We start from the raw sequence: 27664 nt of genomic DNA on the forward strand, positions 1-27664 counted from the left end.
ACTCAGTATTATTTATCTGATAATCTATTACTTTTTATTTACAGTATGTCTTCTTTTGCACATTTGACTCTCGTCAGTCTTTGTGTGTAGCTTTTAATTGATTCTATTGTACCTCTTTACTCTATCGTGAATGCCTGCAAGAAAATGAATCTCAGGGTAGTATTTGGAGACACATACATACATTGATAATAAATTTACTTTGAATTTTGAACTTTATATGTTGGTTTTCAGTAAGTCCTGTACAAGAACATGCAAGTCCCATTTGTATTCCAACACTTTTCACCTTCTTGCTAATTTGAAAAATATTCTACTTTCTATTTTGCCTGTAACAGCTTGCCTGACCTAACATTTTCCTTATTTTATTTAGAATTCATTTTGGGATCTGCATGTGATTGACAAGGCCAGCCATTATAGGCCATCCCTAACTGTCCTTGAGAAGGTGGAGGCAAGTCTCTTCTTAAATTACTACGTTCCTGCTAGTGTACGACACACCACAAAGTGCTGGAGGAACTCAACAGGTCAGGCAGCACCTGTGGAAGAGAATAAAGACCCTTCATCAGGACTGGAAAGGAATCAGAATCAGACTTTCATCACCAAGTACCTGTGCACATACAAGGAATTTACTTCCGGCATATGTTGTCTCTCTGCTCTTAACAATAATACTGATAAATATAAATGAAAATATAGATTATACATACAGGTAGTGCAATCCAAGTAATAGTTAGCTGACAGTTAACCGGCAGTTATCTGTTCAGCAAAGTGACCGCAGTAGGGAAAAAACTTCTCCAGTGCCTATTAGTCTTAGTCTGGAGGGATCTGAAGCGCCTACCAGACGGAAGCAGTTCAAACAGTCCGTGCGCAGGATGGAAGGAGTCCTTTATGATGTTCAAAGCCGGAATAAGAAGGTGGGAGGGGAAAGAGTACAAGCTGGAGGGGGGGAAGATGAGTGGGTGGGTGGGTGGGGGAGGAGGGGGTGAAGTATGAAGCCAGGAGGGAACAGGTGGATTAGGTAAAGGGCCGAAGAAGGAATTTGAAAGGACTGGAGAGTGGAGCAGGGGAGAAAGGGAAAGCGTAGGGATACCAGAGGGAGGTGAGGAGAAGAGAAGAGGTAAGATGGGAGCCAGAATGGAGAATGGAAAATGGAAGGGAGCCAGAAGGGGAATTGGAGGGGGGAAGGTGTTGGAGAAACTACCAGAAGTTAGAGAAATCGATGTTCATGCTGTCCAGACAGAATATGAGTTGCCGCTCCGCCAGGCTCATCAGGGTAGTAAAGGAGCGACATACCAGAATGGGAATGGGAAGTATAATTAAAATGGGTGGCCACAGGAAATTCCCATCTGTTGTATCAATTGGAGTGAAGGTTCTCAACGAAGTTCCATCTCACTGATGTAGAGGAGGCCGCACCGGATAGAGTAGGTGACCCCAATAGACTTGCAAGTGAAGTATTGCCTCACCTACAAGGACTATTTGGGGCTGTGAATCATAGTGAGGGAGGAGGTGAAGGGGCAAGTGTCGCATTTGCAGTGAGAAGTCCCCAGAGAGAGGTCAGTGGGGAGAGATAAGTAGACAAGGGAGTTATGTCGAGAGAAATCCCTGTGGAAGGTGAGTGGGGAGGGAGGGAAAGATGTGTTTTGTGAAAGGATTCGGATGATGATGGCAAAAGTTACAGAGAATGGCATTCCAGATACAGGGGCTAAGGCGGTAGGTAAGGACAAGAGGAGTTCTATCATGTTATGGGGGCAGAAATATGGAGTGAGGGCAGTTGTTCAAGAAATGGAAATGGTAGAGGAATGTCTGCACCTATCACCGTGGTGGGTCTCATCAGCAAGAATGACGAGTCAGCTTACAGAGAGGAGGTGCAGTGGCTAACGGACTGGTGCAGAGCCAACAACCTGTCTCTGAATGTTGACTTCAGGAGGGCACGGAGCGACCACTCCCCACTGAATGTTGACGGCTCCTCGGCAGAGATCGTTAAGAGCACCAAATTTCTTGATGTTCACCTGGTGGAGAATCTCACCTGGTCCCTCAACACCAGCTCCATAGCAAAGAAAGCCCAGCAGTGTCTCTACTTTCTGCGAAGGCTGAGGGAAGTCCATCTCCCACCCCACCCCCCAATCCTCACCACATTCTACAGGGGTTGTATTGAGAGCATCCTGAGCAGCTGCATCACTGCCTGGTTCGGAAATTGCACCATCTCGGATCGCAAGACCCTGCAGCGGATAGTGAGGTCAGCTGTGAAGATCATCGTGGTCTCTCTTCCTGCCATTACAGACATTTACACTACATGCTGCATCTGCAAAGCAAACAGCATTATGAAGGACCCCACGCACCCCTCACACAAACTCTTCTCCCTCCTGCTGTCTGGGAAGAGGCACCGAAGCATTCAGGCTCCCACGATCAGACTATGAAACAGTTTCTTCCCCCCAAGCTCCTCAATACCCAGAGTCTGGACTGACACCAACTTACTTCCCCCTGCTGTGCCTATTGTCTTGTTTATCATTTATTGTATTGCCTGCACTGTTTTGTACACTTTATGCAGTCCTGGGTAGGTCTGTAGTCTAGTGTGGTTTTTTTCCTGTGTTGTTTTTACGTAGTTCAGTGTAGTTTTTGTACTGTTTCATGTAGCACCTTGGTCCTGAAAAACACTGTTTTGTTTTTACTGTGTACTGTACCAGCAGTTATGGTCGAAATGACAATAAAAAGTGACTTGACTTGACCGTTCCTTCTAGTTAAGACATGTTTGGTAGGGAATTCCAGGATATTGATGATAAGAGGCTAGTAATATATTTCCAAGCCAGGACTGTGTACAGCTTGGTTGGTGGGGGTGGAAATTTGTCATTTCCAGCTCCCCTTGCCTTTTTTTGGTGTTAAGAGTTTGTAGGTTTGGGAGATGTTGGAGGAGTAGTCCGGGTGACTAACTACAGACATTTTATAGGTGATGCACATACAGTCGCTGACAGTCAGCAGTGTAGATTGGGGATTCAGGTTGATTGATGGGGTGAAAATCAAGCGGGCTGGATTTGTCCTGTGGGCTGTCATGCTTCCTGTTGGTACTGCATTCAGGCAAGTGGAAAATTCTCAAACACCATCCTGACCCCAATGTACTGCCGACAATACCTTCCATCAATGAGTTGATGACTGAGAGTAGTCTGATTGGATGGTGATCTATCAAGATGGATTTGTCTTGCTTTTTGTGACAGAACACAGCTGGGCAATTTTCCAGATTGTTGGGTGGAGGACTGTAAGTAGTTCAGGTTAGCTAAAGACACAGTTAGTTTTGGGCACAAGTCTTCTGTGCTACAGCAGGGATATTCCCTAGTTTTGTAGTCTTTGCTACAACCAGCACTCTAAGCCACATTTTAATATCACAAAGAGCAAATCAAGTTGGCTGGAGACTGGCTCCTGTGATGGTGGAGATCTCTGAAGGACGCTGAGCTGGCTCCACCATCTGACAACTACTTCAGCCTTTTCTCTAGCACTAGACCTTGCCATCGCCGAGGGTGCAGATGTTTCTGGAGCCTTCTGCGCCCATTGGCTGCTTAATTGCCCACCACCTATATAACTGAATATGGCACTTGGAATATGGCGAGCAGTTCTGGTCCCCTTAGGGTGTGCTGGTGCCTGAGATGGTTCAGGGAAGGTTCATCACAATGATTCTGGGAGTGAAAAGGTTAACTTAGGAGAAGCATTTGACGGTTCTAGACCTGTATTTCCTCTGGTTTAGAAGAATTGTTGGGCGGGGGGGGGGGGTCTCATTGAAACTTATTGAATATTTAAAGTAGACTTGGAGAGGATGTTTCCTTTAATGGGGGAGCCTAGGACCAGAGAGAACCGCCTCCAAATACAGGACATTGCTTGAGAACAGAGATGAAGAGGAATTTCTTTAGGCAGAGGCTAGTGAATCCTTGCCGTGGACAGTGGTGGAGGTCAAGTCATTGGGTATATTTAAAGCAGAGGTTGATAGGCTCTTGATTAGTAAGAGTGTCAAAGGTTAGGAAGATGGGGTTGAGAAGGATAGTAAATTGGCCATGGTGAAAGGGCCAAGCAGATTCAATGGGCTGAATGGCCTAATTCCACTTTTATGGTCTTATGATCTTCAATTTGCTCCATTGGTAGCTCTGTCTTTTGCATATTGCTTTTGTCATTCAGCAAGCAAGTAGTCTTCATTTTAGCTTGACATGGTTGGCATCTCTAAGTTTTCACACATGCCCTGTGGTCATTTCAGTATGCATGTCACTCATTCAGGGTTGATCCCCTGGTTTAATGATGATGGTGGGACCCAGGCATAAGATAACTGATTATTCTTATGAACTTTTCCGATGGTCCACAGCAGTTCACATTCGTATTGCCATGTAACGTGACAGCTATGGAGAGTATGACATCGGTGGCAGAGCGGAGGGCGCTGAGTAGGCTACAGTCAATCATGGAAAACCCTGAACATCCTCTGCACAGCACCATCCAGAGATGGAGAAGCAGCTTCAGCGGCAGGTTGCTGTCAATGCAATGCTCCTCAGACAGGATGAAGAGATCATTACTCCCCAACGCCATTCGGCTCTACAATTCAACCACCAGGGGCAAGACATGTTAAAGTGCCGGGGTTAGGACTGAGCTTAAGTTACCACTCAATGCACTTTAGTAAACTATTTAAGAACTTTTTAAAAGCTATTTATTAATGCTTTTTGGGAGGGTGATTTTAGATGCATATCATATTTATACTGAGTTAAATGCTGTATGTAATTAGTTTTGCTACAATAAGTGTATGGGACACTGGAAAAATGTTGAATTTCCCCTTGGGGATGAATAAAGTATCTATCTATCTATCTATGAAACCTTAATATGAAAATGTGAGCTTATGTCCAGAAGGACTGTACTTTGATTACTCTGCCAATGCTGTGATAGACAGATGAATCTGCTGTTCATGGTTTGTGAGAAATAGGTTCATATCTCATGCTGGTTTATTTCATCTGGTATGCCTTCACTTAGCCTGTCTAAATCTTCTGAAGCCTCCCTGCATCCACCTTACAGTCCACCCAGCTTTGTATCTTCAGAAAACTTGTATATAATACATTTGGTTCCATTGTAAAATCAGGTATTGATTATGAATGCTAGAGACAACAATGTTGTTGCACGTGGGTGTAGTTGACCTGTGACTGAGGAATTGACCGGGGATGGGAGGAAGGGATACAGACAGGTGGGGTTGAACAAGATTGGGAGGTGCTGACCTGGTGTGTAGGATTATCCAGGATGGGAGGAGTGTTCCAAGGTGGGCAGGGTTACTGAGTGGTGGGAAAAGCTGAACAAGCATCGGTCGGGTTTCTGTGGCAGGAGAAGTTATCCAGGGTCACTGGATGGCTGGGGTTATCCAGAAGTGGGGGCAACTGTCCTGGGTAGGCAGAACTAATGCAGGTGGCAGGCGGGATTATTCAGTAAAGTGGAATTGAATGCAGTCGGCGGAGTTATCCAGGGTGAGAGGCATTGACTCAGTTGGGGGGGGCATGAGTTTCCGCAGAGGAGGAGTGGGCAGGGCCGAACCAGTAGGCAGGGTTACCACAGAGGGAGGAGCTGACACAATGGACAGGTTTACCACAATAGGAAGGGCTGTGCTAGTGGGTGGGGTAACTTCAGTTGTTGGCGTTACTGTAGTAGGAGAAGCTCACCTAGTGGGCGGGGTTAGTTATTTCAGTGGGGGAGAGCTGACCCAGCGGGTGGAGTTACTGCGGTTGGAGGAGGTGGCCCAGAGGGCGGAGTTACTGTGGTGGGATGAGTTGAACCAGTGAGTGGGGTTGGTGTGGTGGGAGGAGCTGACTCAGTGGGCAGGGTTACTTCAGCGGGGGGGCTGTGCTGACCCAGTAGATGGTTTTACTGCAGTGTGTGGAAATGGATTTGTGCGTGGGGAGGGAGGCTTACTTTGGTGGAAGGAGCTGACCAAGTAGGTGGGGTTACTGCAGTGGAAGGAGATGACCATGTAGGCAGAGTTACTGTGGTGGGAGGAGCTGGCCAGGTGGGCGGGGTAACTGTGGTGAGAGGAGCTGGCCCAGTGGCTGGGGTTACAGTGGTGGGCGGAACTGGCCCGGTGGGAGGGGTTACTGTGGTGGGTGGAGCTGGCCTGGTGGGTGGGGTTACTGTGGTGGGAGGAGCTGGCTCGGTGGGCGGGGTTACTGTGGTGGGAGGAGCTGAACCAGTAGGTGGGGTTAGTGGTGGCAGGAGCTGAACCAGTAGGTGGGGTTACAGTGGTGGGAGGAGCTGAACCAGTAGGTGGGGTTAGTGGTGGGAGGAGCTGAACCAGTAGGTGGGGTTACAGTGGTGGGAGGAGCTGGCCTGGTGGGCTGGGTTACTGTGGTGGGTGGGGTTACTGTGGTGGGAGGAGCTGGTCCGGTGGGTGGGGTTACTGGTGGGAGGAGCTGGCCCAGTGAGCGGGGTTACTACGGTGGGAGGAGCAGGCCCGGTGGGTGGGTTTACTGCTGTGGGAGGAGCTGGCCCGGTGGGTGGGGTTACTGGTGGGAGGAGCTGACCCGGTGGGTGGGGTTACTGCTGTGGGAGGAGCTGGCCCGGTGGGTGGGGTTACTGGTGGGAGGAGCTGACCCAGTGGGTGGGGTTACTGCTGTGGGAGGAGCTGGCCCAGTGGGTGGGGTTACTGGTGGGAGGAGCTGACCCGGTGGGCGGGGTTACTGGTGGGAGGAGCTGACCCGGTGGGTGGGGTTACTGGTAGGAGGAGCTGGCCTGGTGGGTGGGGTTACTGGTGGGAGGAGCTGACCCAGTGGGTGGGGTTACTGCTGTGGGAGGAGCTGGCCCAGTGGGTTGGGTTACTGGTGGGAGGAGCTGACCCGGTGGGCGGGGTTACTGGTGGGAGGAGCTGACCCGGTGGGTGGGGTTACTGGTAGGAGGAGCTGGCCTGGTGGGTGGGGTTACTGTGGTCGGAGGAGCTGGCCTGGTGGGCTGGGTTACTGTGGTGGGTGGGTTTACTGCTGTGGGAGGAGCTGGCCCGGTGGGTGGGGTTACTGGTGGGAGGAGCTGACCCAGTGGGTGGGGTTACTGCTGTGGGAGGAGCTGGCCCGGTGGGTGGGGTTACTGGTGGGAGGAGCTGACCCGGTGGGCGGGGTTACTGGTGGGAGGAGCTGACCCGGTGGGTGGGGTTACTGGTAGGAGGAGCTGGCCTGGTGGGTGGGGTTACTGTGGTCGGAGGAGCTGGCCTGGTGGGCTGGGTTACTGTGGTGGGTGGGGTTACTGGTGGGAGGAGCTGGCCCGGTGGGTGGGGTTACTGGTGGGAGGAGCTGGCCTGATGGGCGGGGTTACTATGGTGGGTGGGGTTACTGCTGTGGGAGGAGCTGGCCTGGTGGGTGGGGTTACTGGTGGGAGGAGCTGGCCCGGTGGGTGGGGTTACTGGTGGGAGGAGCTGGCCCGGTGGGTGGGGTTACTGGTGGGTGGAGCTGGCCCGGTGGGCGGGGTTACTGGTGGGTGGAGCTGGCCCGGTGGGTGGGGTTACTGGTGGGTGGAGCTGGCCCGGTGGGTGGGGTTACTGGTGGGCGGAGCTGGCCCGGTGGGCGGGGTTACTGCGGTGGGCGGAGCTGGCCCGGTGGGTGGGGTTACTGGTGGGCGGAGCTGGCCCGGTGGGCGGGGTTACTGGTGGGTGGAGCTGGCCCGGTGGGCGGGGCTGACCCGGGCTGGCGCGCAGGCGGCGGGATGCTGTCCACCAGGCCGCGCTGTCGAGTTTGACAGGTCTCGTTTCTCCCACATCCATGAGCCGGTAGGACTGAGGGAGTGCGGCCGGGAGTGGGGCTTTGCCTCCCGTCGCGGTTCCGATCCCCGATGGCGGAGACCAAGATAATTTACCACATGGACGAAGAGGAGACGCCGTACTTGGTGAAAGTGGCGGTGCCGCCGGATCTGGTCACCCTCGGTCACTTCAAGCAGGTCCTCAATAACAGGCCGACCAGCAGCTTCAAATTCTTCTTCAAGTCCATGGACCTTGACTTCGGGTGAGTCGCGAGGCCGGCCGCTCCCCCGGGCCCGCGTCGGCTTCCCTGCAGGGCGAGCGCGGCTGCCGCGGGTTCCAGGCTCGGGCTGGGGGCGGGGCGGGGCGGCGTGGGTGGGGGGTCCGAGGCGGGGCGGCTGCGGGTTGCCTCTGGAAAGGGGCTGTGATTTGTTCGTCTGCCCGCGCCGATCGGGGGAGTGGGGGTGGTTGAGTTGACGCTGCCGGCCAGTTAGTTGGGAAAACACCTTGCCCGCGGTCCCCTATCTTTCCAGAAAACGATAATCCTCCTAAAACATTACCCCTCCTTATTTATTGCTCCCCGGTATCGTATTCTAGTCGTGATTGCTGATCACTTGTTTACATAACAACCCCGTGGGGTCTGGAGCTGCGGAGGCTGGTGCCTCCACGGGAGACCATTTCGCCCACTGTTTCTGAAACTCCTGCTTGGACCTCAGCAGGAGAACCGAGAGCTATACTGGACTCTGTACTTTGGGAAGAATGTGCATGGTTGACCTTTGCAGCCTCATTTAATCAGAGTGATCCAGGCGCATATTATGCAAACTAAGATTGTACTAATCTATTATGTTAAGAGATTTTATCATTATCAAAATGAACGGGGGATCTGATATAGGTGAAACCTAGAACTGGGGCACAAACATTTAAAAATTATGGCCAGACCTTTCATGAGTGGTTAGAAATACTTGTACATCCAAAGGGTGTTGAAAATTTGGATTGACCTTCTGAAATGGGTTTCAAGTTGGTTGATGATTGTTTAAAAGGTATAAAAATATGGCTAATAATTGGCTAGGAAGTTCCAAATTTCAGTAAAAGAAAGATACAATTCTAAAGAGATTTGGGAGGGGGCACTGTGGGAGACATCTTGGTGCACAGATTTTTGAAAGTGAGAGGGGTAGGTAGTAGAAGGTTTTATTAAATAACATACAAAATCTTGGTGCTTTATTAATGTTCAAAAGTCACCATTACAGTGAATGCAGTTCTGGGTCACTGCATTTTTGGAAGGATCTAAAAGTACAGGCAGAAAAGATTAAGTAGATTGGGCGCCATGTAGTCGTTAGCACAACACTGTTACTGCTCAGGGGGTGGGTGTTCACAGTTCAGTTCTGACACTGTCTGTAAGGAGTCTGTGCATCCTCTCCGTGGAATGAGTGGGTTTCCTCCCACAGTCCAAAGGTGTACTGGTTGGTAGGTTAATTGGTCATTGATTGTCCAGTGATTAGGTTAGAGTTAATCAGGGTTTCTGACCGACGCAGCTGAAGCCGACGCAGCGGAAAGGCCTATTCCGCACTGTATCTCAATAAGGAAATAAATATCCCTGGGAATTCGGGATTTCAATTATGTGGTTAGATTAGAGAAACTTGGAGTGTTGTTATTGGAGCTAAGAAGTTTCAGCATGAATAAAGTAAAAATATTCAAAACCTTCAGGGGTAAATGCAAGGTGAATAATGGTGGAATGACTGAGAAGGCGGCGGCATAGATTTCAAATGTTTGCCAGTGAAACAAACCAATGCTGACCTGACGAAGCTGGGACCCATGATCAAGATTTCACTGCCTAAAAGGCGATGGAAGCAGTTTCAATCATGCCTTTTAAACGGGATTTGAATAGAGCCTTTAAGGGGAAAAATATTGGGGAAGGAACCGAGAAGTGGAACTGGATGGATTTGTTTCATAGAGAGCTGGTGAGGGTCCATATGCCACTGGCCTGTGCTTCTGTAATGATTTTTTATGCCGGAGGTTAGATTACAGCTGGGCTATAATCGTGTGGATAGTCAGAGACTTTTTCCCAGGGCTGAAATGGCTAACACGAGAGGGCACAGTTTTAAGGTGCTTGGAAGTAGGTACAGGGGGGATCTCGTGGGTAAGTTTTTTATGCAGAAAGTGGTGAGTGCATGGAATGGGCTGCCATCACGGTGGTGGAGGCAGATACAGTAGGGTGTTTTAAGAGACTCCTGGATAAGTACACGGAGCTTAGGAAAATAGAAGGCTATGGGTAACCCTAGATAAATTCTAACTAAGTATTGTACATGTTGGGCTGAAGGGTCTGTATTGTGCTGTAGGTTTTCCATGTTTCTATAATCTATTACTGGAGGGGTGAAATTCCATACATAGCCCTATTGTTTTGCCTTGTTTACTCTTGGTATCTAATATTTTCCCTTGTGATTGTTATCTTTTGTGACAAAATACTCCACGTTACAACACTTGGTGTGAAAGAAATTTCCTTGCTGGTAAATTTTGAAGTAACGTCTGCAAGTCCAGGGGGTGCACCTTAGCACAAATGTCAAGAGCACCGTTAAGTGTGCCTTTGGTCTTTTTTGCTTAAGGAATCCCAGTATCTCAAATCTCCTCTTATCACCATTTCTGGCATAATCTGGTTACCTTAAAGGAGGAGGAAAGACAGCTGACTACCTGCAGAGCTTTGGAGTGAGCACTGAAATGGTATCCCTGTGGTAAAGTCGGAAACATTACGCCAGTTCGTGCACTGCAAGATTCCATAGTTTGATAAACGCCGCATAATTTATCTCTACTGATTTTAATTCAGGAATAGAAATTGGTCAAAGTCCATGAAGTGGGACTAAAATTCACACCAGCTGATTTGGGAGAATGTTGTGTACTAAATTATACCTTACAGTGTGTGTGGATCGGAATTTCAATGTCCTTCATATTATGAGACACCAAAACTGTACGTTATTCTAATAGTGTCCTGGGCAGTATATTATATAAAATTATTACTGCGTCTTTACAGAGAGTCCCACTTTTCAAGCCCATTGTGCACACAGCATACTCAATTTTCAGTGTTTGACTTGAACTGCAGTTTGCTATTTCTTCCACAACCCTCAGGGCTTTTTCTTTTACTTAACTGTAGTTTTCCTCCCAGAAATGTAACTTTGCTGCCTTTAATTTGGATTATTGTACATTTCTAACTGCTTGTTGATTGTTCATTGTCAAAGTAGGCAAGGTGTTTTTAATTTTGAGAGGTCTATGCACATGCAAAATCATCTAGAAACTTCTCCCCTGTAGATTTCAGGGCATTCTTTCAACATGGGTGTCCTTGTGGATGAGCAGGAGCAGAACCAGTGGCAACACCTTTTTTTATATTTAAAATTAGTTTGACTCTTATAACAATGTTATGCAGTAAAATATTCTTGTGCATGACTAATTTATATGTGAAAATGTACATTTTACAGACTGAGTGAAAATATCATTGTGAGGGTTCTTCTGTGTATGGACTAAAACTTCCTTTTAAACTGGCTCCCATGAATGAAATTACTGAAGTGCATTCCGTATATTGCTCTGGAGTCCCAGTGGCATGATAATGGGCAACATTTTTCTTCACTTTATTGAATCTATGTGCAGGCTGCATGTTGCCTCTGATATTTACTGTACTGTTTTCTGCCATTAGAAGCAATTTATCCTTTCTTAAAGCAAGTTGCAAGGAGCATGCTATGCTTGAGAAGTGTACTTCCATTCTGAAAGTTTGCAGTCAAGCACAGAGCAGATTGGGCAGAATTACTTCCCTTGGGGGAAATAGTGAACCAGATGATTTTTACAACAACTCTGTAACTTATTTGTCACTTACTGAGTCTATCTTTTAAATCCAAATCTTGACTACTTTGATTTAAATTTCCCCAAGTGCCACAGTACAATTCAATCTTGTGTCTCCAGATTGATGGTCAACTGTCTGGATAATATTGTTGAGTTATTGTACTATACTTCTACCAAGCCATTTTGTGGTATGCTTCTCTGGGAAAATATAAATGTGACTTTTCCTACTATAAGAAAAGCAATCCTAGTTTCACTTGCCTGTCGATGTAACTGATGTACTTTGTATCTGGTGCATTTTAGCACTTCTTTCTGTGCCACTTAAAGGTCTCGCCATGTTGCCTTGAGGCTGGAAATTGGAATTGACCATGCTGCTCAACTGGGAAGTCTATGTGCACACCGCATTTTCTGCTTGTTCATTTCTGTTATTTATTTCATAGACTACAAAAAAATTATCCTTTTAACATTCTTTAAGTGACACAGCGTATCCAGGAAATTGATCTCTGTGGCAAAGGTTCAAAAACTGGGGGCATGAGGTAAAAGTGAGTCAATAACTATCAAAGTTAGAATACATTTCATCTGAACTATAATGGAGTTGAATTTAAGAGGACAGATTTCCCACTGGTCCATGATTATCACTACTTGTTTCTCCTTGGACCATGGTTTTTCTTCTAGCATGTCTAAGCGTAGTATTTTGCAAAGGTGATCCACAGCAATGCTGGAATCTATCACTTAGGAAATGATAATAGGACTTATCTGGGTGGTGGGGTGGAGATACGTCTCTGCAAAGGAGGTGTAAGGTGCTCTGCTAGCCTGCAGGTCACCCTTGGACAAGGCATAGCACCTGCTTACCCCCCCCCCCCAACCCAGATCATGGTCGTGTGAAGCCATGGGGGCAGGTGATGGTTGTATGAGCAGCTGGTGCATATCACAGTCCTGGTTCTGCGACCAGTGACGCCAGGCAGATGATCTCTGGAGTATTAACAATGGCTGGGATCACCCGTCTTGGAAAGAAGGCAATGGCAAACCACTTCTGTAGAAAAAGATTGCCGAGCACAATCATGGTCATGGAGGCCGTGATCACCCACATCATACAACACAGCACATGATGACGATGAATAGGACTTTTAGACATAAAATGGTAGAATTGGTATGGATGCCTGAGAGGGGTGTTGTTTGTTTCAAATCTACTAGAGTTGTTTCTTTGAGGCTGTAATTGGCAGCGTTGATAATGAGGAACAGGTGGATGTGGCTCATTGGATTTTGAGACTGCTTTTAACAAGGTGCATCCTAAAGTTATTTCAAAATAAAAGTACATGAGATTGGCTGTAATGTGGTGGCATGGATTGAAGATTCATGCAAGCACATTATGCGTAACCTCATAGTAAGCAGAAAGTCGTAAAAGAATGACTGGAAGAATTTTCGGTTGGGAAGCTGTATAACCTTGCTTGCAGGAAGGCAAGACTGGCTGTTTGGCCTCCCAACATTTACAGGTACAGTATATGGGATCAGTAATGGAATAAATGTGAGGTAGGTGTTTGATGGTTGGCACAGATCCGGTGAGTCAAATGGCCTGTTTCTCTATTATATCATTCTGACTCACAGTGTAATGGGATTAGTGCAGTGCATAGACTATCTAGGCTATTGGATACAATAACTGAGTGGCTTTAACTTGTAGTGAGGTGCACAGGCTATCACTCCAATTGAATTCACAATCACTTGTCACATAGATGCACACATACAGCCACACACTCTCACAAAACCTCTTAAATAAAATAAAAATCTTGCATTTTCTTGTTACTAGCATCTTTTCTCCTGATTTACAGAATGACTTGGACAGGGAAGATGTGATAAAGACACAAGCACGTTAGTAAAATGTAAACTAGGTCATAAATATGAGACAATCTCTAATTAATGTAATTGGGGAATTTCGTAGAAGTGTCTTCACCTGAAGAGTCGCAACTATGAGCAGTAGTTACAACAAGATAACACCTTTCAAGGCCACAGGAACTTTGCAGCCAATTTTGTTGTTTGTTGTCCTTTTCTGTGCCTTGTGGCACATTGGGCGGCAGCCTGGCCATTTCTTTAGCATTTTTGTCTGTTTTATACGAGCCTGAGTTGCTAGCTCAATGCTCAACCCAGCACGGATGGAAAGCGTCCAAGGAACCGGCCGGATTCAAACCTGGGACCACTCTGGTGAGGATGCCACTACACCACCGGATTGCTATTGCAGCTAATGTAATACTCAAAAATTGTAGTTGGTGTGTTTGCCAACTTACAGATGGCCATTTCTCACAAACAGCAAGAGTAGTAATGACCAGATAATATTTTGTTTCATTTATATTTAGTTGAGGAAGAACTACAAGACAGATCACCGAGACTAAAACTACAGCCTCTTGAATTAGAGCCCTTACAAATAGGAGTATTAAAGAGAAGCTAGATAAGCAAATTAGGAAGAAGGGAAGAAAGCAATGGATATACTTTTCAGATTAGGAGAAAGAAGAGACATGAATTGAGCCTAGAAACTCAAATTCACTTGATCTTCTGATATCCTTTTCCTTAATAGACCAACATCCATTCTCATGCATTGAAGCACTGTTTAAATTTATCAACAACATCTGTCTTTACTGCTTGTTGGCTCTCAAATTGTGGGCAGTGGTGCACTTCTTCTAGGTTTCACTGTCAGCCTTAGTCTGAGTGCAGTTTAAAGTCCTGCTTCTGCTAGACACTGAGAGACTGAAACCAGTTATAATTCCTTCCTATCTCTGTAAATCCCCTTCATTTCTATAAACCCTTGAGTTAGCAAACTCTTAGTTTCCGTTTTAAGTCATCCCAAATATAATTCCCAGCATTTGTGGTGGTGCTGACTTTTGCCAGATTTATGAATCTGGAGTTCTCTTTAACCTTTCCTGACCTTGTACCTTTTAAAGAACCCCTTTCAAATCTGAGTACATTAGAAGTTCAGTAAAGTATTAAAATTTAATAACCTGGTCTCAAATATCTATTTGAAAAGGTCTGTTTGGTGTCAGTGATGTACTGGGCAGTTTTGACAACCTGTTGTAGTGCCTTCCCGTCCACCACAGTGCAGTTTCCGTACCAAATAGTGACACAGCTTGTTACGATGCCCTGAGTATGGTTGTGCAAAGTCCAGCTTCCTCAGAAAGTAGAGGCATTAGGGAGTTTTCCTGACTGTAGGATGTGTTCAGGGATCAGAAGAGGTTATTTGAGATGTGCTCTCCCATGAATTAGAAACTACTTGCAGTTTCCACTGCTGTACTGCCCATGTAAAGGAGGATGTGAGCAGTGAGAGTTCTCCTGAAGTCAATATCCATCTCCTTTGTCTTGTTAACATTAAGGAAGAGGTTATTTGCCAGGCACCAGGCCTTGAGCTCTTCCATCTCCACCCTGTAGGCTGTCTCATTATCGTCAGTGATGAACCCCAACACTGTTGTGTCATCAGTGAACTTGACAATTAACTTGGCAACAAACTTAATAATATATAAACTGAATTCGCAGCACTCAGGGAGGCATGTGTAACAATGAATTACATATGATATGGAAGGATAACAGTCTGGAGCATAATGTGATGCTGTTTCCATTGGGACTGCATGGGAACTTTAATTTAGAACATTATCCAAAAGGCAGTGCCACATATCACACTGCTTGCAATACTCACTGTTTTGATTAAACAGCTATTTTCAAGCGAGAAGCTAGTTGGTGAGTATTGGTATTCTTATGGCTAATAAGAGATCACATCTGTAGGTGATACCATAATTTTGTTGGAAAACTGTTTTGGTTCTCTATTGTCGTCTTTTTAATATTTGTTGACTGTGTGGCCCGAGTATATTTGTTGTGTGTATGTTGTCTTGAGAATAATTCTCTAGCCTGTGGCATCTGATTTATTAATAATGTTGGTAAATCGCTGCATGAAGGAATGTGTTAACCTCATTGAAACAGTGCCTGTCCACTGTATTTTCAATAACACTTTGGCTAATTATTGGAGAGTAATACAGAAGATTGTACTGAGTTTTGTAGATTTTCTCTGGCACTTGTTCTAATAGCACAGTCAGGCAATGAGGGCATTGGTGGACTTGCTGGTTCAGCTGTACTGATGACACTAGAGTCTGCAGATGCTATAATCTGAAACAGCACACAGCACAGGAGAAATTCAGCAGGTCAGGCAGCATCTGTGGTGAAAGTGAACAATGCTTCAGGTCGTGCTGAGGGGTCTCGGCCCAAAATATCGACTGTGCTCTTTTTCATAAATGCTGCCTGGTCTGCTGAGTTCCATCAGCATTGTGTATGTGTCGCTTGGATTTCTCTTGTTATGTTTCAGGTCGACACCCTTCATTTGGACTGAAAGAGGGAAGGAAGGTAGTTAGTATATTTAAAACAAAAAGTAGTGGGAAGGGATGGAGCAAGGGGGTGAATGAAGGGACGGGGAGAGAGGGAATGGTTTCAGAAGCTGGGAGGTGATAGTGGAAGTGATAATGGACTGGTAGAAGAAGAATCCTCTGATCCTTTTCTCTCTTCTCTCTCCCCTGATCTACAAGGCCTCATCACCCTATCTTCTTTCCAGACTCCAACCCCGATATCTGCCCATCACCCACACCCTCTTCCCAGGGTGTTTCTGTCCCCTTCTCCCTCGTGTTATTCTATGCTCTACCTTCCTCTCCTCTCAGCTTCTACCAGTTCCAGTCATTTATCACTTCCCAAACTGAAGGAGTTTAGTGAATTTTAGAGCTCGGTGACTTGGCAGTTGATGTCAGTCACTCATATCAGTGTAGTTGAAATCTGTAGTGGTCATGAGGTCAGAACAAGAATGCAGATATCTTAATAGGTATAGAGTTTGAATGCAATAAAATTAGAAAGCGGTAAACTGATGGGATTCGAAAGTGAGAATATAAAGACTGAGGTATTACTTACTTGGAGGCAGTATGATACGAGCATGGAAGCAATGAAAGACTGGGATCTGAAACAACTAAGGATGTAGTCTATGGGAGTTTGGATAATCTCCAGTTTGACATAAAGTAAAATGGATAAAACTAGCTTGGAGGATGTTTAGATAGTTAAACAAGGTAGTCAATGTAGGTGTTTTAAAATTGGCATGATTGGGAGTTACTGTAGATGAGTTGAGGCAATGGCATAATGGGATGATACTGCAGAGGTGGAAATAATTAATAGGGTGAGTTGATGGACTGTGGCTCACTTTGCTGTCGAATTTGATGCAAGTTGTAAACAATCTGGTTTAGTCTCAGGCAGTTGCTATGGAGAGGACGGAGTTGATGGTATGATAATAAACAATGTATGACAGGCTGAAGAGTTTAGCTTTAATTTTCCCACTGTGTATTGGAAGGCATTCCTGGCCATCGAATACTAGATGACAACCCAGAGACGATAGAAAGGTCAAAAGTCGGTGATGTGGTAGGGCTGGCTGTCATTGATGTTTAGGCAAATACAGTGGATTCCGGTTAATTGGGGCACATTGGGACAATTAAGCGGCTGCCCCAATTAGCCGAAGTTTCATGGGAATAGTTGGAAAGGTATAAAAAAGACAAACTGCCATTTAACTGTGTAACAAATTGAAATACAGAACAAATGAGAACACTATCAATGCTATTGCAGTACTATAAAACTGTGTTATTAGCTCCTAATAGTTTTCGATGGAGGAATTCATAAATGCCATGTATGCTGCACATCCTTTTGATTTACTGTAAATGAGCAAAATCAGTCCAGACACCTAGTGTAGATAATGGACTGCCTTCATACAATGCTATTGACGATTGCATCTTCCAAATCTTCATTCTCATTGTAACATTCAAGATGATTGTCAATACCTTCAAATTCTCTGTGGTTCCTAACTTGTTGAAGTGCTGAAGTTGTTTCATTTTCACTAGTGCCATTTCTGGTATCTCCAAGACTGAATGCTTGAAACTGCCATGAGCAAAACAGTTCTGAATTGTCTTACTACCTATTTCTCACCAATGCTCAGTGATAAAGATCACTGCTTTATCATGGAATGATAATGGAGGGTTATGGGCTGAGTGCAGGCCAGTGGGACTAGGTGAGTGTAAGCGTTGGCACGGACTAGAAGGGCCGAGATGGCCTGTTTCCGAGCTGTAGTTGTTATATGGTCATATGGTTTTTGAACACAAGCATTCTCAACTGATGCTATTTAAAACTGTTCACTCTAACTATGGTGTAGTGTCTAATGGCCACACAAATGCACATGTCTGATGCTAGTTAGAAACTGTTCAGCAACAGTTTCCTGCCCCAATTAAGTGGCCTGGAGTCCCAAATAAATGAAGGGAATCCTGGCTATTTTCTCAGTTTGGTTTAGTTCTTTAAGAGTTGTCCCAAATAAGCAGCTGCCCCAATTAACCAGAGTCCACTGTATTAATGGTTTTAGTGCAGTGTCTTAACGACATACAACCCTGTACTGACAACAGATTCTTTGATTTTTTTCTATTGTTTAAGACTGAAGGAGTGAGAGCAGTAAGTGAAGGTGAAGGGGGCACAAATACTTTCACATTGAAGCTGTGTTCTGTTTGTTTGAGATTCAGTTAAAATTCTGAAACTAGCTTCCTGTGAATGAAAATCTAATTAGCGGATCCTGCTGTGAAGGACTGTATGCTGGTGCAGAGGAGGTGGAGTGGTTAGTGAGCTATTTCATCATTTTGGTGAAATATTTCACTGAAAATGAAGGATCTACAGAAGTGCAAAGAGATGGTTCTGAGAGAATAAGAGGACAGCCTTGACATTTTAAATTAATGTGTGCATAATAATAAGGCAAATTCATAAAATGCTGTGTTGTAATAAGATGGAGAAATGCTTTTTAGAGGAAGACTGTGGGTAGGGATCTGAGTACTTCAGCCACAGAATTACTGACAGATTTAATGTAAACGGGTAGATCTAGTTAGGAAAATATGGTAATAAAGAAGAATTTATCTTTAATTTTGGTATTTTACTCTACCCACTTACTCTGATTTTTGCCATGTGGCTTGAGATAGGATGCTGAGGTGTGGCCCTGATGAGTGAGATTTAGGATTGAGTCTGTGCATTTGCTGTGCTGTCTGGCACTTGACCCAAATGGTAATTCTTTGTGCATCAGACCAGATTCATCTGGTTATTCAGTTAGTTGGGGTGTGGCATGCTGAAAGGATCTCGTATTTCCATGCTATTTATGAGGAGGCCGAGTCTAATGAGACCAGCATGTTAGCACAGTGCTTAGCTTCATGCTGTACAGTGCCGGCGATCGTGATCGGGGTTCAGTGCCTGCTGCTGCGTCCAAGGCACTGGTACATTCTCGCTGTGTCCCTGCAGTTTCCTTCGGATGTTCCAGTTTCCTGCCACATTCCAAATACAAATGGGTTTGGGTTAGTAAGTTGTGGGAATGCTATGTTGGTGCCAGAAGCATGTCACATTTGTAGGCTGCCTAGCACACCTCGAACTGTGCTAGTTATTGATGGAGGTGACATATTTCACTCCATGTTTCTATGTACTGTAGCTGTGACAAATAAAGCTCTTTTTTTCGTTTACACCTGTGCTGGCTTTTGGCACAGGCCAATCAGTTGTATTTCTCTAGTTATTTTCCTTGTTTCTATTTTCCCTCTCACACATCTGTTCTCCTGAAACTAGAGATAATTTACAGTGATCAGTTCACCTGTCAACTTGAACATCTTTAGGTTGTGGGAGAACTCTGGAGTACCCAGCTAAACCAAGTACCAAGTAACAAAACTCTACACAGGCAACACTAATATCAGAATCAAACAAGCATCACTAAAGCTGACCTAACTACCTTTTATAATTAACCCCTTTGATTCTGAGGTAACCTTTTACCTCAATTCCAGCTCCAGATTCTGAATGTTGACCTTTCCTATACCTTTTGCAATAATTTCAGAGTCACAGTTTATCCTTCACCAACATATCACACCTTTTCAAGCTATAAAAGCACACATAGTATTTCTTCTTGCAGAATAATACCACTTTTTCCACTGACCATTCCTGCCTAATGGTGCTCAGAAACACCTTGTAAAGCATCCAGCAAATAACGATTCAATCACAGGGAGACAGCTGAAAAGCTATTCCTCCAAGACACTGGGACGCAGTAGAATCTTTCATTGAAATAAAAAGGCATCCTAAGGAGCCTTGTAGCTAAAGTTATCAAAGAAAATCTGATTCCAGGTTATGGTGATAAAGCTCAAATGATCAAAGGCTTACTTAAAAAGCAATAGAGCACCTAGAGTGCTGGTGCAGTGACAACAACTTGATGCTTAATGTCACCAAAACCAAGGAGTGATCGTTGATTTTAGAAGGTCTCAGCCTGAGCACACACCCCTCAGCATCAGCGGCTCCACAGTGGAGAGAGTGGAAAACATAGAGTTCCTTGGGGTGCAGATCTCAGACAATCTCACCTGGTCCAGGAACACCACTGGGATTGTGAAACGAGCCCAGCAGAGATTGCACTTTCTGAGGAAGCTTAAACAAGCATCATTCCCCACTAACATCTTAACCACGCCTCTGTAGAATGTAGTTGAGAGTATGCTGACCTTTTGCATCACAACCTGGTACTCCAGCTGCAGTGCTGCAGACAAAAAAGCCTTGCAAAGGGTGGTTAGGGGAGCAGAGAAGGTTATTGGTGTCTCCCTACCTTCTGTCCAAGACCTCTTTCAGAGTCAATGCCTCCAGAAGACATGGTACATCATTAAAGACCCCTCACACTCTCTCCATGAACTGTTTGTTCTTCTGCCATCAGGTAAATGTTACAGGAGCATCAAAACTAAAACCACAAGGCTACTAAACAGCTTCCTCCCACAGGCAGTCAGACTGCTAAATAGCTTCTCTACTTGACTCTGCTTTGGACACTTTTAACTTGCACTAGACACTTATAAATTGTTTTTAACTGACATGTGGTTGTTGCGTTTTACTATTTATTGTTATGTTTATTATTTAGTGTTGCGTTTGTTATGATTGCACTGCTCCTGGGAAACACTGTCTCATTCTGCCCTACAGAGCTGATGTACGGTTAGAATGACAAAAAAGTTTTTGAATCTTGAATTAGTAAGGATTGTTTTAAAGAGCAAGCATGAACATGGCATCTAAAGGCATGGCTGTTTGTCTGGAGGGATGAAAATGGGGAAATTGATGGATTGTTAAGGTTGTATGTTTGGAGAAGATACACTGATAGAGTGAGGCAGGTTCATGGAAAAATTGTGAAATCAAAAATGAGAATTTTAAACACAAGCTATTCTGCAGGTGATGGAAATACAGAATAACACACACAACATGCTGGAGGAGCTCTGCGGGTCAGAGTTTCAAATCCTGAGAACTTTAAAGTTGTAGATTGCTGAATTGGTGGAGGTGCATGTCAGTGAGCGTAGAATAAGGAGGATGGATGTTTGCCAATCCCACTCAGAAGCATCTGCCTGAAGGAACTGTTGGTAGAATGTACAACAGCTCCTCGTGGTTGTCACTGTCCAAACTTTGCACAGCAGAACAGAAGCTCAGAACACTTCAGAACAAGGATCAGTCTTGCAACCTATATTGTAGGGCAAAGTTAAAAGGAGGTACACCTGAAATAAAAACTAGAACTTCTGCATTTACATGGTAATTATATTGGCACATGTTTTAAATCAGGTTAATGTTTTGGATGTGACCTTTCCATCATAATTGCAGGACTTGAAGAAGACTTGTTATCATCTGCTCAAATGCCAATAACTGCTGTGTTATTGTGACAGTAAAAAAAGGTATGTTTTAAAATGGCAGAGTGGATTTGTAAAATGTGCGGTGCTGCCTTTTTAATTGTTATGCTTTTCTAAACTGATTATCTGAGGAACAGATTCATTGGGCCAAATGGCCTAATTCTGCTCCTGTGTCTTATGGTCATATGGTATTGTGGTCTTTTGAAATATGTCAAAAGTATGCAATGGTAGAATTTGAGAAAGATTATCAAATTAACCCAGATGATGTCAGACCTCTTGGATCTATATATTTAAAGACTAGTCAGGAAATTTGGGGTTAGGCATTCTAACAGCCTTTAATATAAATTGGAGTCTCTCTGATCAATAGGGTAAAGAAATGGGTTAGTTGCCTTGCTGTACTTTAAGCTGTTTCCTATCATGCCATGACCTCATATCACCTTTGTTTCTAACAAAATAAGAGTATTTCAGTTGAAGTGGACCCATAGCGGAAAAATAACAGCAAGTTTCACAACTCTGTTTGGCCAAGTTATGAGTAATGGAAGTTCTCCAACTGTTCACTTCATTCAAATGAAGAAAGGCTGCCTATCATGGGGAAATGAAAGACATTTTAATTTTTAAAAATCACCCTTTCTCCTTTCTTGAACTACCTTTCTGGTTGTCTTGGTTAAATAATGTAGGGATTAAAGAAATTTAGAAAAATGGATGGTTCCAGTCAGTTCTGGTTTGGCACAATCTAGATTCTCTGCATATCATGCCCAGCAAACATTTTTGCAGCGTTAACCTGATCTTTCCATTTCCCCTCCCCTGAGAATATCAGTTGAATGTTACTTGTGGAGCTATGCTGCAATTTTTATGCTACTGTGGAACTGAAATGAATGTTCCTTAATATGCGTAATTAATCTGAGCTGCATTTAAGGTTATTCCTTGTACTGTGTCCACTTCTATTTAGTGAGCCTTGTGATTGTGGTTTAACAAGCAAAATAAAGAAAAAAATTGCACAGGTTGTATTGGTGTTTCACAGTCAAAAATGGTTAGCCACAGCTTTTGAGGAGTTTATAATCTCATGCCTTGAAATATGCACTTTGATGTTCAATTGTTTGCTAAATTCAGCTAATTCAGGGATGCTGATTTGTTATTAATTGTGGGGGTTCCCTTGGATTTGGAATAAAGAAGAAAGGTTGAAGGATGGAATTTATGGTTATATCTCCGGACGTTAATTCAGTGGATTATTCTGAAGTCTGTTAACTTAATATAAAAGAAAAAAACTAACTATTATTTTATAAGCAGCTCACAGACAACAAAATTGCAGATGACAGTGAACACATCTCACCTATGTGCATGTGACTCTTAAGTTTGCATAGTCTCTGCTCTAGGAGTCTATTACCATGATGTCTTCTACTGCATTTCTAAAGTGCCTTTCGTATGAAAACTGGAGAAAATGTGTTGATGTTGTTCAAAGTGGTTGTATGTCAATACTGTTATAGACTGCTCGTGCTGAGTTATTTGCATACTTTCTTTGACATTGATTTTGGCCCACAGGAGGCTTCCAGCAAATGGTCATTATTGGGAGGAGGGAGTTCATGTGAAATTGTTGAGTCTCAAAAGAACTACTAAGAGACTGTGCCTGGCCATGTGGTTTAGGACAGATACAGTACTGTGCAAAATCTTAGGCTCATATATATAGAGCTAGGGTGCCTAAGATGTTTGTACAGTACTGTATTTGTCTATGTGGAGCGGAGAGAGAGTTTATAAATCTGATGGGAGCAAAGGATGTCAGGAATGGTGAGAGTGGAGCGCCATGGGAGGGTTGTGGGAGAGGTGGTAGAGGAGTGCCAGGGACAAGGGGTGACATGGGTGCAGACACACCCAGCCCTGAGAGTTCACTTGATTCCAAACAATTGGTTTATTGATCAATATAGAAAGTCTCTCTAGTGGTTCTCGCTCCCTCCCCTCACCATGGTTTGCCTCTCCCTGTCCCCTTCCCACTCTCAGTCCACAATAGAGACCCATATCAGAATCAGGTTTATCATCACTCACATATGTCATTATTTTTTTTGTGGCAGCTGTACAGTGCAATACATAAAATTACTAAAGTACTGTGCAAAAGTCTTAGGCACCCTAGCTATAAATATGTACTTAAGACTTTTACACAGTACTGTACATGTTTAGTACTGAAATGTAATAATACTGTACATTATTGTCAGCCCAGTTAATCTGGAAAAGCGAAGTGACTGTTGACTATTTGGTCAAGTCACTGAAGAATGCATGCTAACCTGCATTCATCTTCAAGCATTCTTCTCAGACCTGCCTCAAGTCATTAATCGAAAACCATACTGTGCTTTTGGCAGATTTTGCTTGGACTGACTTCGAAAGTGTCTGTTTAGTAGAATTCTTTGCTACACAGAGAAATGAAATAAATTCATAGCTTTTGAGGTCAGCTTCGATGCTTACATTGTTTGAATGTCTGCCAAATGTCCTATGTCTAGCGGCATTCTTTCTTCTGTCCAAGTAAAGATGATAATACCGTGAAACACCTCAATGGCTTTTGGCCTCGATCTTTAAACTCTTAATCTGATGGAAAGAGGATGATGTCCTGTGACAGATTTCCTGCATCGCACCAGCAAACAAGATCTCTTTTGTTCATGTACTGAGTGCCGTGGTATTTTCACATTAAGTATTATTATGTTGTATTTTATTTTATTTATTATTATTATTTTTCCTCTCTGTTAGATTATGTATTGCATTGAACTGCTGCTGCTAAGTTAACAAATTTCAGGTCACATGCCAGTGATAATAAACCTGATTCTAATTCTGACAAGTAGCCTGATTTCATCTAGTGTTATATGCAGTTATTATTTTAAAGTTGCAGTTAGTTAAGTTTGAATTTTGGAGATTATGAAAAAGGATGTACTTTATTGATCCAAGTCCAGGTAAGTTTGTTATATTTTACAGCACAGTCATAAAAAGAAACAAATGCACTGTATTGCCAGAGAGAATGAGAGAACTCATCTTTTTCTCGTGTCCTGATGAAGGGTATCTGCCCAAAATGTCCATGGATGCTGCCTGGTCTCCTGAGTTCCTCCAGCATTTTGTGTGCACAACTCTGATTGTCCAGCCCCACTGGGGCATCAGAGCGTGGCTGACAGATTTGTTGGAATACTGGTTGCCATTCCCCAAACACTTTTTGGCTGTTACACGGTATTTTAATTTTTAAAGTGAATCTCGTGAGTTTCAAGAGCGTGCAGAAGGTGGGGCTCTCAGTTTTGGGGGAATACAAGCATCTGATCCCCAGTGTGTTTTAGGAGCACAGAAATTGGGCCTTTGGTTTTGCAGGGCAGCAACAGAAATATCACCTGTGAACCTTATGATGAACAATTAGGATTTCTGAATGGTCAGACAGCAGATGTTAAGCATCTGAGATGGCTGAAGTGGCACAGACCAGTGAGGTCATAGATACTTTCAGCAGAAATTTTGAAGAGAAAGTTGCAGTTGGTCATCTGAACAAAAGAGAGCCCTACTGTTAAAAGGAGGTGTGACACCATCCAATTTGTTTGCAGTTGGTGTCCATTTAACAAGGTGGTCGAAAATTTTAAATAATGCTTCAGCTTAGCTGATTGTGGACTTCAGAAAGGGAAAGAATAGGGAACATACAACAATCCTTATGGAGGGAGCATAAGTGGAGAGAGTGAGCAATTTCAAGTTCCTGGGTGTCAAGATCCCTTAGGATCTAACCTGGTCACAGCAAATCAATGCAGCTATGAAGAAGGCAACACAGCTATATTTCAATAGGAGTTTGAGGAGCTTTTTTCACCAAAAAACACTCAAAAACTTCTTCCGGTGTACCATAGAGAGCATTCTGACTGGCTGAATCACCGTCTGGTATGGGGGGAGGGAAAGGAGGTTACTGCACAGGATTGAAGTAAAACTGCAGAGTGGTAAAATTGGTCAGCTCCATCATGGCCTGTAATATCCAAAACATCTTCAAGGAGCGATGCCTCAAAAAGGCGGTGTTCATCATTAAGGACCCCAATCACCCAGGACTTGCCCTCTTCTCACTGTTATCATTGGGAAAGTGGTGCAGAAGCCTGAAGGCACACACTCAGTGATTCAGGAACAGCTTCTTCCCCTCTGCCAACTGATTTTTGAGTAGACATTGCCATGAACATTACATCACTATTTTTTCTTTCTTTTCTTTTTAAATCTTTTTATTAATTTTTAAGCAAACATAAATGAAACATGAATACAAAGTGTTTGAGAGTACATAGTTGATAGTTTAAGTAGACATTCAAATGTATAATAATCAATATATATAGCCTCCCAAACTCATAGTATTTATGAACAAAAGAAACAAAAAGAAAAAAAAAACCCAAAAAAAGAGAAGAAAAAAAAACACTAACCAACATGGGCCATTGCATAATGTTAGATACATACAGTAGTGCCAATAACTCCGAACCTCCATCCAAATAATTAAGGATAATAAAAGTGAGGTTTAGGAAAAGACAATTTAACTTGTATGAAAATGTTGAATAAATGGTCTCCAAGTTTCTTCAAATTTAACTGAAGGATCAAAAACAACATTTCTAATTTTTTCTAAGCTCAAATAAGAGATAGTTTGAGAAAACCACTGAAATATAGTTGGAGGATTAATTTCTTTCCAATTCAATAAAATAGATCTTCTAGCCATTAATGTAACAAATGCAACCATTCGTCGAGATGGAGGATAAACGACTATTATCCACCATTGGTAAACCAAAAATTGCAGTAATAACTATTTTTAAATTTATGTTTTTGCACTATTTACTTAATTTAACTACTTGAAATACATATACTTTAATTCAGTTTGTTCCCTTATATTATGTATTGCATTGTACTGCTGCTGCAAAGTTAACAAATTTCATGACATATGTCTGTGGTATTAAACCTAATTCTGATTCTCAACACTATCAGGAATGTATCCAAGTCTCAAATTCTTTATATATGTTTAGAGGAGGCAACGTGTCATATTGCTCTAATTATTTTTGGAGGTCCAATTTCAGGAAGTTCTTCAGTTGTGCATCAAGTTACCAATTAGAATGCAGATTAGCTGATAAAGTAAATGCAGGACAAAGTTATTAATCATCCATACATTCCATTTGAAAAGACTGGTAAAATTGGCATTACGATGGAAGTGGTACTGAATAACGAGAGAGAGAGGGAGAGGAAGTTTTGTTTACTTCAGGGTGCAGACCTGAGTGCATTGCGTTACAGTGCATATTGTCGATGCTGACTGCCTTCATTGAGACACGGTCACATGAGATTGAAAGGTGGTTTCTATGGAAACCAGCAAGCCATGTCATACCAGGAACTTGAGAAACCTGGTAGACCCATCATTACAAAAGGCTGCAGGTCTGCTTTCAATACCAAAGAATTCATGCCACTTTGGTACATGCATTTCAAACAGCCCACCAATAAAATTGCAGTTAAATATCTTGCATAAGCAGGTAAATTATTGCAAATATTGACAGCTACAAGCTCTGGATTTTTTGTAGTCAGGGAAACAAATATTCAGAACCTATCAGAATACCATAGTGATAAAAAAAACTAAGAAGGTTAAATACTGTATGTATCTCTAGTGGTGACAGAGAGCACTGTAGTGGTTTTTAATTACCATTAATTCCATTTTAATAGTAATTTTAACAATCATGGCATTATAATGAATATTGATAGTACAGCAGATGCCTCATTAACAGGAGAGACACATGTGCACAACTTTAAATATCATAAACTAAGAGAAATGTTCTACTGTGACCACGTTCTGAAGCATTGTTAAAAATACTAGATCTGATGCAAAGATGACAGAGGAAATTGAGCAACTAATATTCGTTGATGTCTACACTCAGAAGCCAGCAGTAGTTGTAGGAAGTAGATTAACACATTCTACTTTGCTTCTATTCTTTGGATTGGAAGGTGAGGAGCACCTGTTTAAATCATTTCTTCCTCCTCTGATTCAGATCATGGAGAAAAGTGGCATCCTGCCAAAAGAAACAATGAGAAAGAAAGTAGCTCAGTGCAGAGGTCAAAAAACAAAATGTGTTTTAATAGAGAAAAAAGTATCTGATTGGAAAGGATATTGTGGGAAGTATGCTGTGCAGCATTGAAACTGAAAAATTACTGTAGGGCCAGCAAAGTAGATGAAGTGCAGGTTACTGTATAACATGAAGAAAGTTCAAGATATAAGAATGAGAAGACAAGGCAGCATAGAGAGGAGGTACTTGAGTATAATTATAATGAAAAACTGGCACATATGACCAAGGCATTAACCAAAATTATGAGAGCGTGCCTATGAAAGCTTGGTGGAAGGCCTTAAAATTGGTAGAAAGTCTCAGTCAGGAAATCTAACTTGGGACCATGAGTTGAACAGTGATCTTGTTGTCTCTGAGGAGTGGTGATCTTA

General features: G+C 43.4%; 1 protein-coding gene across 3 annotated transcripts in view; it reads left to right on the forward strand.

Annotated features, from left to right (window-relative positions):
- Positions 1 to 7581: 7581 nt before the first annotated feature.
- LOC132382159 (segment polarity protein dishevelled homolog DVL-1-like) overlaps positions 7582 to 27664 on the forward strand; it is a 137544-nt gene continuing 117461 nt past the window's right edge. For 2 of the 3 annotated variants that reach the window (XM_059952079.1, XM_059952078.1), the window contains exon 1: positions 7582 to 7976. In XM_059952079.1, coding sequence (XP_059808062.1) covers positions 7807 to 7976 — 170 coding nt within the window. In that variant the 5' untranslated portion in view covers positions 7582 to 7806. The remainder of the gene's footprint in view (positions 7977 to 27664) is intronic. The other variant, XM_059952080.1, reaches the window with a different exon arrangement.

This window comes from Hypanus sabinus, chromosome 27 (genome assembly GCF_030144855.1).
Source record: "Hypanus sabinus isolate sHypSab1 chromosome 27, sHypSab1.hap1, whole genome shotgun sequence".
Lineage (NCBI taxonomy): Eukaryota > Metazoa > Chordata > Chondrichthyes > Myliobatiformes > Dasyatidae > Hypanus > Hypanus sabinus.